Source organism: Capricornis sumatraensis, chromosome 9 (genome assembly GCF_032405125.1).
Source record: "Capricornis sumatraensis isolate serow.1 chromosome 9, serow.2, whole genome shotgun sequence".
Taxonomy (NCBI): domain Eukaryota; kingdom Metazoa; phylum Chordata; class Mammalia; order Artiodactyla; family Bovidae; genus Capricornis; species Capricornis sumatraensis.
The window spans coordinates 21420308-21431905 of record NC_091077.1 but is presented as its reverse complement, the minus strand read 5'-3'; the positions used below and the strand labels follow the sequence as shown (position 1 = coordinate 21431905).

General features: G+C 58.7%; 2 protein-coding genes across 2 annotated transcripts; one reads left to right on the top strand and one right to left on the bottom strand.

Moving 5' to 3' along the window:
• The first annotated feature begins 5541 nt into the window (after positions 1-5541).
• On the top strand, positions 5542-8195 carry JSRP1 (junctional sarcoplasmic reticulum protein 1). Its single transcript, XM_068981502.1, has 6 exons — positions 5542-5659; positions 6056-6093; positions 6251-6380; positions 6737-6907; positions 7541-7632; positions 7728-8195. The coding sequence occupies exons 1-6, from the start codon at positions 5542-5544 to the stop codon at positions 8193-8195; spliced, it is 1017 nt and encodes a 338-aa protein (XP_068837603.1).
• A 350-nt stretch (positions 8196-8545) lies between these two features.
• AMH (anti-Mullerian hormone) lies at positions 8546-11323 on the bottom strand. The gene is made up of 5 exons (XM_068981441.1): positions 10870-11323; positions 10089-10231; positions 9759-9867; positions 9489-9651; positions 8546-9404 (listed from the first exon to the last, which is right to left on the bottom strand). Exons 1-5 carry the CDS (start codon positions 11321-11323, stop codon positions 8546-8548), a joined length of 1728 nt encoding a protein of 575 aa, XP_068837542.1.
• Between the last annotated feature and the right edge of the window lie 275 nt (positions 11324-11598).

Below are 11598 nucleotides of genomic sequence, written 5' to 3'. Positions count from 1 at the left end.
CGCGGCGGCCGCCGCCGGGCTCGAGCCCCGGGAGGCCCACGGCCGACCGCCCTGAGGGAGCCCAGGGGCCGCGCCTGCCGCCCGCGGAGCGCTGTGCTGCCGGCCGCCGCGGAGGGGCGGACTCCCAGGCCAGGTCGGCGGCGGCTGACGGGGCGGCGGCGGCAGCGACCCGCTCGGCAGGCCGCGCTCCCCACCACTCCGGTTCCGCGCCGCGCCGCTTGCAAATGGCCGACAAGATGGCGGCCGGTCAGCTGACGGCGGGAGCCCCGGCCCGGCGGCCGGCCCCCGGAAGCCCCGCCTCCCTACAGGCCCCGCCTCTTCACTCCTAGACGCCGCGTTTCCCTGACGACGCCAGGCCGTCCAATGGAAAAGCAGACAACGGCCTCCGGGCGGCCCAGCCACGCCCCCTGCGTGTCAGCGCTTTTCCCCCTCATAGGTCAGTGACCTCCGGAACTCCACCTACTTCCCCGTTCCGGAATGTTACCACGCCCTCTACGCGCGCCTTCTTGCCCCGCCCCTCAACTCTGTGACAGATGTGGGCGGGGCCTGCTGTGGGCGGGGCGCCCACGTGGAGCTTCTCAAAGAGGTTTCCTGAGAAGAACCTAGCTCCGCCCTGTCTGATTCTAAAAGCTGACGTTGTCAGAGAACCTCCAAATCCCGCTCTGCGGTGGACTGGTCTCGTATGTCCTGCAAGTGTCACAAAATTCTGTGATATGGGGAGTATATGATATGGGCAGAAAGATTGAAGGGAGAAGAAGGGCAATGAAGTATGAAACGGTTGGATGGCATCATCAACTCAATGGACATGACTGAGGAAACTCTGGGAGATGATGAAGGACAGGAAAGCCTGGCATACTGCTGTCCATAGGGACACAAAGTGTTGGACAAGATTGAGCGAGTGAACAACAGGAATTAACGTGCCCACGTAGAGAAATTGAGATCGAGAGATAGGACTTCAACCCATTCACTCGTTCTGTGCTGTGCTTAGTTAGTTGCTCAGTCGTGTACGACTCTTCGCGACGCGATGGGCTGTAGCCCGCCAGGCTCATCTGTCCATGAGATTTCCCAGGCAAGAATACTGGAGTGTGTTGCCATGCCCTTCTCTAGAAGATCTTCCCAACTCAGGGATCGATTGGCGGTTTCCCTTATTGTAGGCAGATTCTTTACCGTCTGAACCACCAAGGAAGCCCAATTCATTCCTTCAACTAACATTTATTGAGTGCCAACTGTGTCCTAGGCCTGGCAAGTGAATGAGATACACTTGGTTCCTGCCCACCAGAATCCACCATGAAGAAAGTAAAAAAAGCAAGCCACAAACTGGGGTAAGATATTTGTAATACATATATTGGACAAAAGATTTATATCCACAATATAATTAAACAGAAAATAAAGCAGAACCAAACAAAAATTCCTACAAATTGTGAAGAAAAAGACAACCCAATTGAAATACGGCACAAGTTGTGAATATGCGCTTCACAAAATAAAAGATGCACATGGCCAATAGGATGCCCTATCTCAGTCATAAAAGAAAAGTAAAAAACCACACTGAGGGGGGCTTCCTTGGCAGTCCAGTGGTTAGGACTCCATGCTTCCACTGCAGGGGACACATGTTCCATCCCTGGTCTGAGAACTAAGGTCCCACACATCGCGGGGTGCTCTAAACTTTAAAAAATTTTGGCTGTATCTTTTAAAGCTAATATATGTATGCCCTTTAACCCAAAAATTCTACCACTGTTCCCAACAGGAAAGCATAAATACATCCACCAAAGACTGGAACAAGAATGTTCACAGTAACTGTATTTATGTTAGCCAAAAACTCAAAAGGATCCAAATATCTATCAACAGAAAATGGATACATAACTCCCTGGTATAACTTTGCAGCAAGGAAAAGAACAAAGTACTAACAGAAAACAAAATAGGTGAAGTACACACACACAATGTTGAACATAATAAACCAAACATTAAAGAGTGTACACAGCATGGTTCTATTGATATGATGCCCAGTTGCATGCAGATTTAATCTATGGCAGGGTCTTCCCTGGCAGTCTGATGGTTGGGACTCTATGTTTGATCCCTGCTCAAAGAACGAGGATCCTGCATGCTATGAGGTGCCAAAATTAATCTATGATGAAAGATTAATGTGCATGCACAGTTGCTCAGTCATGTCCAACCCTTTGCGACCCCACGGACTGCAGTCCACCAAGCTCCTCTGCTCATGGAATTCTCCAAGCAGGAATACTGGAGTGGATTGCCATTTCCTACTCCAGGGGACCTTCCCAACCCAGGGATTGAACCCATGTCTCCTGCCTTGGCAGGCAGATTCTTTACCACTACACCACCTGGGAAGCCCCAGCTTAAGTAACATCATAGGTTAAACAAGTATACAAGAGAGAACTGAAAACTGGATAAATAGGTTCTGGCATAACCACACAATGGATTCCTGACCAGCTATTTAAAAGAAACGTAGTTGGTAAGTCATTGCTATGGGAATTGCCCTTCCACCCAAAACAACTAGGGAACTGGACAAAATATATAAAACCCTGGTTTTCAGATAGCATACAATAGGCAGTGGAGAGAGGAGGGAAACAAACAGGATGAGCCCCAGAGTTGCCCCAGAATTCTGCCTGTAAGTAATTTCCAGGCTGTAGGTCAGAGAGGGGAAACCCAAACAGAACACAGAGTTTTCATAGTCTGAGGAAACAGAGATGGGAGGTGACAGGTCAAAGTGGCTGCAGTCTGGAGGGTGGTGTGCTGGAGAACAGGGAACTATTTTAAGAAACTGCTCTTAAATTTTCACAGGGGTGCCCTCAGGTGTTTGCTTGAATATCCAGCTATAAGTGCATGTGGTGAAACTTCAGGAGGCCAGGCAAAGAACAAGGCTGGGGAAAGGACAATCCCTGAGAGCTTGTCTATTGTGAGGCTGCTTGGAGAACCTGCCAGCAAAGGTTGAGAGAGGGACTTCTCTGGTGGTCCGGCGGGTGTCTCTGTGCTCCAATGCAGGGGGCCCAGTTTCGATCCCTGGCCAGGGAACTAGATCCCACATACTGCAACTAAGACTCAGCACAGTCAAATAAAAATAATAATTTTTTTTAAAGGTGCATTTAATTCATTGAGTATGTGAGGCATTCAGTAGGGACCTCAGAAGTTTTGTGCTTCATTGTAGAATGAAGTCTATTCTAACTGTTCTGGTGTTTTTCTTTGGCCACATAGCATGTGGGATCTTAGTTCCCTGACCAGGGATCAAACTCATCTCCCCTGCAGTGGAAGCGTGTAATCTAAATACTGGACCGCTGGCAAAATCCTGAGATTGATTTTACATCATATTTGAAGTAAAACAACAGTATATGGAGAATGGGAGGTACAAATAGAAATGTAACCTTGTAAGGGTCCTATAAAATGTGCAAAGTAGTATGTTTTAACCCTAGTCAGACCCATAGAAATAGGCAGTAGTTGGTGGGGCCCAGGGGCTAGAGAGTTAGTCTTAAATAGGGCAGAACTTCAGTTTGGGAAGATGAGAAAGTTCTGGAGATGGATGGTGGGGGTGGTTGCCCAAGAATGTGAATGTACAACTGTCACTTAAAAATGGTTAAGATGGGGGCTTCCCTGGTGGTAGAGTGGATGGGAATCTGCCTGCCAATGCAGGGGACATAGGTTCGATCCTTGGTCCGGGAAGATTCCACATGCTGCAGAGCAACTAAGTCCGTGCACCACAATGATTGAACCTGTGCTCTAGAGCCTGGGAGCTTCAACCACTGAGCCCATGTGCCACAACTGATAAACCATAATGAAAAATAATGTGAAAAAGAGTTTATCTATGTATAACTGAGTTAATTTGCTGTACAGCTGTGCAGCAGAAATTAATACAACAGTAATTAATACTATTAATACAATGGTAAACCAACTATACTTCAATTAAGGGGGAAAAAAAGCAGCTCACATTCGAGTGGTTGTTTAATCCAGATAAACTCATTCTCACCTCATTGCCTGCCAGGAGGAAGTGACCCCACTTTCCAGATGAAGAAACTGAGGCCTCTGAGCTGAGCCTGGGCCAAGCCAGTGGGTAGAGCCTGGATTCCCTTTGACGGTGCCATCCTCCTCCAGGAAGCCCTCCCTGATGGCCCCCAACTGCACAGGACTGTGATCCTTTAGCTGCTGCAGAGCCTGGCACTTAAGAGTTGCCTATAAAGGCGAGGTAACCATGCTTTGTGGGTACTCTCACCCCCCACAACCCTCTTTTCCAAGGCTGAGAGACAGAAAGCAATGCTCCCAGGGTCACTGTGGCAGGCCTGGCAATGGTTCTATGTTAGTGGGGGTGGGGCCACCCATCCACCAATGCCTGGCCCTGCTCTGAGGCAGGGGTGTGCTCCCCCCAGGGACCTCAGGGCGGCCCTCCCCCCCCTCCCACAGCAGGCCGAGGAGCTGATTGGCCCACAGCACAGCCTCCAGCCACCTGCTGCTGTCTGTCTGGGGCCACCCTCCCCGCGCTCCATGCTGTCCACCAGGCCCGGCGTGGCGACTGTGGGTAAGAGGGGCACAAGGAGGGCTGGGAAGAGGTGGGGGGTCCCCAGGACCTGGGAGGGCACCCCTGAGGTCCACAGGGGTGTCCCCGACTTCTGTGGCTGCCCCCACGCACCCCTAGGGGCCCTCCCCACCCATAGGTCTCCTCCCCCACCGACTGCTCTGGCCCCAGGGAAGGGTCCCCTTTCTGCCCAAGGATGGGTCACACTAACACTGGTGCCAGGGACACTGAGGATTCCAAAAAACAGGGGCGTGGGAGCCAACAGATGGGGTTTGGCTCCAATTCTGCACCACCTCTGGTCCACAGCTCCACCTTCAGCCTGTTTCTTCATCTGCCCTATGGGGATGGCATAAAGGAGGCAGGGACCCCAGGGTCGGGGGTGGGAGGCCTGGCACTCCCTGCCCCTGCCTGTCATGGCCAGAGTCAGGCTGGTCCTGGCTGCTGGGGCTTGAGCTCCAACACCCACAGGGTCCGGAAGGAGGCTAGGTGCCAGGAATGAGGGGTAAGGAGGACCCAGAGGGAGACCCCAGGGGAGCAAGGGCCTAAGAGGGGCTGGGCCCCTAACTGGCCTGCCCTGCTGGCCTTGGGCACTGGATAAAAATAGTCCCTGGTCTCAGAGAACATGAGCTGACCCTGGGGCCAAGGGTTCCGGTTTAGGCTCTGTACTCACCTCTGTGTGACCATGGGCAGGACCCAGCCTGCTCTGGGCCCCAGCGGTCTCTGCTGTGTGCACAGGGATACTGGAGCCTGTAGAAGTTGGCCTATCCAGAGGGGTCCCAAGACAGACCTGGGGGGATGTCAAGGAGAGTGCCTGCTGGAGGGCTGTCGGGCCGTGCCCTTCGCAAGTGTGAAGTTACCAGGGAAGGTGGCTCCAGGCAGAGGGACAAGTCAGGGTGGTGGTGTGGGGAGGCAAGGAGCTCCCTTCTCCAAGAGCTAAGCCCAGGCCCATAGCAGGGGCTCAGGCTGCCTCTTCCCCACTCCCCTTAGCCTGACTCTGGGCCTGCTGCTGCTCAGCTGTCTCCATGGCAACCAGGGCCTTGGAGGAGCTGGATGGAGGCCTGGGCAGCTGCCAAGTGGATGAGGACCTCTCTGCACTGGCTGACCCTTGTCCCGGCCGGCCTCAGGAGGATAGTGTGCAAGGTACCAGAGAAGGTGCCAGGGGAGGAAGCCCACGCCCCCATCCTCCTTCTGAGTCAGGTGGCCCACCTTCAGAAACCAGGACTTGGACTTCCACACTGGACTGGCTTAAACCATGCTCCTTGTTTCCAACTTCTGTGCCCATTAGTGTCCTGGGGGGTGGTGAGGGTTGTAAAGATCCCAGAAAACATGGGGCTGGGCCACACAGGTCAGGGTTTAGATCCTGGCTTGCCAGTGACTTGCTGTGTGCTTTTGTGCAAGGCTGTCTGAGTCTGTCTACTTTCTAACCAGTAAACTGGGATATCTCCTGTCCCCAGCCCCTCACTCAGCAGAACCCAACAGAAAGTGGGATCTGGGGGTCCCCACGACTTTGATTCTCCCCTCTTTTTCCACCAACAGAGACATCCAGGTTGGCTGACTCCAGCAGCCGGTCCCATGTGAGTAGTGGGGGTCGGGGGGGTCATCCCTCTGGGTTTCAGCCCAAGGTGCTTCTGGAGTAGGGAGGTGCTGGCTTAAGAGGGTGGGTTTCTGCAGCCCCTGGGAAGGTTCGGTCTCCCTTAGAGGGAACATCCAGGATGACACGTGTCCCTACAGGATTCTCAGGAGCGGGTGACTGAGGGCAGCCCCACAGGCAGTGTGGACACCAAGCCCAAGAAGATGGAAAAGGAGCCTGTGTCCAAAGTGACCTCAGGAACTGGGAAGGAGAGACTGAAAGCAGTAGCAAGTGGGTTTGCAGGAGGCAGGGGTGAGGTGGGGGGATGGGTATGGACCAGCATGGGAGGGGAGGGTGGGTTCTTGGATCTGGGAGGATAGCTGGCATGGGGCTCCCAGCTGAGCGGTTTCCAAGGCTGTAACTGAAAGGGCTGTGAGTCTCCGCTAATTCATGATAACACCAGCTTAGTTGCCACTAAGCTTCAGCTAATTATCTTCTGGAAAATTCTCTGCATCCCAGTGAAGCTGCCAAGCCGGCAGGGCTTAGTTTCTCAGCCCAGGGCCACACAGCCGGGCAGAGCAGAGCTGACTTTAGCCGCAGGTCTGCCCCTGGCTGCCCGAGAACCCAGCCAGCACTTGCTCTTGCAGCCCCCCGGAGCCCCGCACGGAAGAAGGCACAGACCGCACCCCCACCGCAGCCGCCGCCGGCGCCGCCGGCCCTGAGCGACGAGCTGCCCTGGGGAGACTTGACGCTCAACAAGTGCCTGGTGCTCGCCTCGCTCGTGGCGCTGTTGGGCTCCGCCTTCCAGCTGTGCCGCGGTGAGCCTCACACTTGGCTACTCCTTCCCGGAAGCACGGACACCCCACGGGGAGGGTCTGTGTGCCCTGACACTAGGCGGTGTGCAGGCCGCCTGGATCTTGTAAGGGGTTCCTGGCGGCCCCCTGCACTTCTTGCTGGGCAGCGGACCTTGTGTACCCCCATGGTCCTGTAATAATCCCTCTATCCAGTACTGGCTCTGAGATCCCTCCATCCCTCTCACCAACAGATCTTACAGGGAACTGCCTCCTCCCCCACCCCAGTAGGGACCTTGATGCACCTGCCTCACCACCCCATACCCTGGGCCTTGCATGCCCAGGAAAGGCCATGTGCACCCCCATTTCACAGTGTGTGGCTTTTCCTGTGTGCCTCAGTGCTCCCATGCCCTCAGAGAAACTGAAGCATCCTGGCACACCCTGAATGAGGGAGGTTTGAAGAGGAGCAGCGGTGGAGACCCGGAGCCCCTTCCCAGGGCTGGAAGGGACCCAGCCTAGCCTCAGTGTACCTGGGTGGAGACAGCTGGGTCCCCTTGCCTGTCCCCAGGAGAGGGGCCTCTAGGTGATGGATGGTGTGCTGTGGTTCCACTCCCGACTCCTGCCCCAGGCTGACTCGCATCCCCTCCTGTCCCCTCCCAGAGGCTGTGGCTGGGGATGCAGAAGCCCCCGCACCTGTCCCTGAGTCGTGGGCCTCGTCAAGCTCATCATCCAAGGGGCCAACGTCACCCCTGGTAAGCTCTTCCTCAGTGGGCTCCTCACTGGGGGAAGAGGCTTGAGCCATGGAATTGTGGCTGATCCCACCACCCTGCGCTTGTCTGCATAACAGCCAAAGCCTGAGGCCTGGGCCCCCCCAGTGAGGCAGCCTGAGCGCCCCTCGAAGTTAGAGGAAAGGGTCCAGGTTCCTAGGAGCAAAGAGGATGCAGAGAAGGACGAATGGGAATCTGAAGAAGCCGCTGATGAGGAGCATGCGCCCCTTGCCGGCCGAGGGCCCAAGGAGAGGCTGAAGAAGGAGAAGCCTCGGAAGGAGAGGCCCAGGAAGGAGAAGCCACAGAAGGAGGAGAGGCTGAGAAAGGAGAAACCACGGAAAGAGGAGAAGCCACGTGGTGCCAGGGAGCCCCAGGGGGCCCTACCGCGACGCTGGGAGGCCCGCGAAGGGGGCCATCGACCTTGGGGGCGAGACTCTGCAGCCCCCGAGGATAGGAAGAGGCAGGCCTGGGTCTCCCCGTGGCGCCCCGATGAGGAGGACCGGCCTCCGGGCCGCCAGAAGCGCCGTGCCGGCAAAGGCCGGGACTGAGTGAGAACGGGACCTGTGTGCATGAGTTTCTGAATATCTGCTCTAGGGCCCCGCGGTTCCAGCTAAATAAAGCAAGTGCTGCGGCCCCCTCATCGTCTGTTCCTTCGCACCAGGACCCCAGAACCTGCCCAAGGCCTGCGTGGTGCGGATAAGGAGCTTTGGGTGGGGGGTGGAGGGAGGACGGAGGCGCAAGGGGACAGCGGGTGAAGACGGCGAGGACTGCGGGAAGGCCTCCGCCTGTCCCCAAACATGCTCAAACACCCCAACCGCGTGCCTTCCTGTCTTTATTGGGGCGATGACGGGGTCCGAATAAATACGGGCCTGGGCAGCACAAGGAGCACGGCGGGAGGTCACCGACAGCCGCACTCGGTGGCCACCATGTTCGGGACGTGGTGCGCACTGATGCGTTCCTCGGACAGGCTGATGAGGAGCTTGCCGGTGTAGGCTGTGGGCACACAGCAGGGCGGGCGCGCCAGGGCGGCGCCGCGGGCCTGCATCTTCAGCAGCAGCACCACGTGGTTGCCGTAGCGTGGGTTGCGGTCCGACTGAGGCCAGCCGCAGGCGCCCTGGCAGTTGTTGGCCTGGTATGTCTCGGGGATGAGCACCGAGCGCTCGGCCCGCAGGTCTACGCTCAGCTCACGCAGAGCGCACGGCCCGTCTGCAGCCGCGGCTCCGGTGCTGCGCTGCGCCCGTGCAGAGCCGCTCCGCTCCCGCCCGCGCCACTCAGCGCGCAGGCCCTGCAGCGCTTTGAGTAGCAGCAGTGCGCGCAGCGGGCCGCCGGGGCCATCTGGGTTTCCCGGGCACAGTGCCAGCAGGCGTGCCAGCAGCGGAGGGGCGGCGGGAGGCAGCCCCGGGAGGGCGCGCAGCTCGGCAGCTGCCGCCTGAAGCTCGGCAGCCACCCGGCGCACTAGTCCCGCGGCCCACAGAGGGGACTTGGGACCTTGCGGCGTTGCGGGGACCCCGGTGGTGGCTGCCGTTGGCGGCAGCAGCAGCAGCAGCGGCTCCTCGCCATCCAGCAGGCGCTCCAGGGCCGTGGGGTCCGACAGGTTGACCTGGCCCTGCGGGAAACCAGCCAGTGCGCCCGGGTCCAAGGCCAGTCGCGGTGGCGAGCTTCGGGCCGGGGGTCCCCGCAGTGCGCGCACGAGGCGCGTGAGAGTCTCCAGGAAGGGATCGGCGCTGGGCGGTGCCTCCTCTGGCTCTGGGGAAGGCCTGGACAGCAGAGTCGGGGGTCGGGAGGGCGCAAGGCTGCGGCGCCCACACTCCCCGCATCCCCAGGTCCGAGCCTGCGCGCACCTGGGCTGTGGGAAGGGCACCAAGTCCAGCCGACCGTGCGCGGGCACCGGTGCCGACGACCGCGCCGGCAGCAAGAGCAACAGGGCCGGGGTCTTTCGTGTGAAGCAGCGGGAGTCCGCACCGAACAGCAGCGCCTGCAGCTGGGCGGTGCTCAGGGGCTCACCTGAGAGGGGAGGCGCGTGTGCCGTGCGGTTCAGCGGCCGGGGATGGGCTGGGGTCTGCGGGTCGAGGGCAGCCACCCGGTCGGGTCCCTGTCCAGGCAAGGCCTACCATTTCCACGGCGCTGCAGGGTCAGGGTTAGCCCAGGCCGGCGCCAGGCCCCCTCCGGAGGGTCCACGACCAAGGCCAGGAAGTCCGAGTCCGCGGTCAGGCAGAGGCTCTGCGGGCAGACACGGGAGTTCAGCCAGGTTGGGGGACGGGCACGGATGCCAACCCTGCTCTGTCTGCTGCCCTTAACATCCCCTCAAGGTCTAGCCTGGACACTTGTGGCCTTTCTGTGAGGCCAAGTTAGAAACAACACAAACACAAACCCATAATCCCTCCCTTGCTCTGTGGGGGGGCCTGGGAGGCCTGAGAGAGCCACATTCCACTCCCTGGTACCTGGGTGCCAGGTAGCCCAGCCCCGGTGACAGTGACCTCCAGGCCAGGCCCTGGGTACAACACCAGCAGCGCCAGCTCTGGGGGGCTGGCTCCTCCAGGTGGAGGCTCCTGGAACCTCAGCAAGGGTGTCGGCTCCCACGTCACTGCGGCCAGGACAAAGAAGGGAGGCACCTGAGCCACCGAAGCCCGAGCACCTCCCCTAAGCCTGTCCCCTCCATAGGAGACCCCACGCCAACCAAAGCCTGGGGGAACCTGGTGAGAGAGGTTTGACGCTGGCTCCTGGCTTCCCTGGGACAGGAGTGGCCTAGAAGTGATGGATAGGGTGGGCAGTGGGGCTGCCACCTGTTTCCCGAGCCCTTGGGGGCTCTAGGGCTGGAGAGCTCCTGGGGGATTCCTGGTAGTGGGTCTGAGGACAGCGATCCCTTGGAACAGGAACCTCTTGCTACCCGGTGTGGAGGGAGAGGCACTCCTCTGCTGGACCATCAGGCTGCACTGACCTGCCTCCCTCCTCCATCCCCCACCGTGTAGCTCCCAGGTAGGTGAACAAGGTGTTAGCCCCCACACCCCCCTCGGCCAGGCACTGCATGGGGAGAGGGGTGGCTGGGAGCTGGAGAACTTCTGGCCCCAAACAAGCAAAGATACAGTGACCCACCTCTCTGGCCATTAGCCTCCAATTCCTGAGACTGGGGAGGGGTCTGGGCTGGGGGCTCTGCAGTCCCCTGGTCTTGGGAGGAGGGCACTAGAGCCTGGCCTCCCACCCCAGCCCCAACACAACACATACCTTCCTCCAGGTGCAGGACCACCAGCCACCGACCCCCGGGCTCCCCCAGCCATGCCTGCAGCCGCTGCAGGTGGGACAGCACAGGCTGCCCGTCGCCAGCGGGGCACACAGCGAAGGTGGTCAAGTCACTCAGGCCCCAGTGGGTGCGCCGCACAGCCTCCAGGAAGGCCTGCTCATAGCTGCTCAGAGACCCCACCACCCGCAGGGGGGCCCTGCTCCCGTTGCCACTCCCATGCAGGGTCACCAGGCACAGGGGGTCCTGAGGGCTGCCTGGCAGCCAGAGACTGGGGAGTGGCCAGTCCCAGTCTTGCTGAAAGATGAGTGCCCCGCTGCCTGTGGTCTGCTCCCTGGGCGAGGCTGAGGTACTGGAGACCTCTTCCCTGGGGGTCCCTGGCCTCAGCAGAGCCCCCATGGCCGACAGCACCAGGGCCAGAGAGAGAGATGGACCGGGCATCCTGGGAGCTTCCAGGGGCTGTGCTGCCCTACTTTATAAGGGGAGCAGGGCTGTTTGTGGTACAGGGCAGTCCCTATCTCCTCCTGGGACATGACCTTGAAGGCTGGTGCCTGCTGCGAGCCTGGGAGGCCTGTGGCCTGCTCAAAGCCCCCTCTGTTCCAACCTGCCTGCCTATCTCCTGAGCAGTGATACAGTGTGTGTGGCCTGTGACCCATTTGTCAGACTGTCCTTGACAAATCTTTCCCCTCCCCAGAGCAGGAATGTGAGCAGGAGTG

Bases quoted from the DNA above. Each gene is read 5' to 3' on its own strand.
- JSRP1 (XM_068981502.1), top strand. From the start codon at position 5,542: ATGGCAACCAGGGCCTTGGAGGAGCTGGATGGAGGCCTGGGCAGCTGC. The intron at 6,094-6,250 runs GTGAGTAGTGGG...GTGTCCCTACAG, and splicing joins ACTCCAGCAGCCGGTCCCAT to GATTCTCAGGAGCGGGTGAC. The intron at 6,381-6,736 runs GTGGGTTTGCAG...TTGCTCTTGCAG, and splicing joins GAGACTGAAAGCAGTAGCAA to CCCCCCGGAGCCCCGCACGG.
- AMH (XM_068981441.1), bottom strand. From the start codon at position 11,323: ATGCCCGGTCCATCTCTCTCTCTGGCCCTGGTGCTGTCGGCCATGGGG. The intron at 10,232-10,869 runs GTATGTGTTGTG...TCCTGGCCGCAG, and splicing joins GGTCCTGCACCTGGAGGAAG to TGACGTGGGAGCCGACACCC. The intron at 9,652-9,758 runs GTAGGCCTTGCC...CTCCCCTCTCAG, and splicing joins CCTGCAGCGCCGTGGAAATG to GTGAGCCCCTGAGCACCGCC.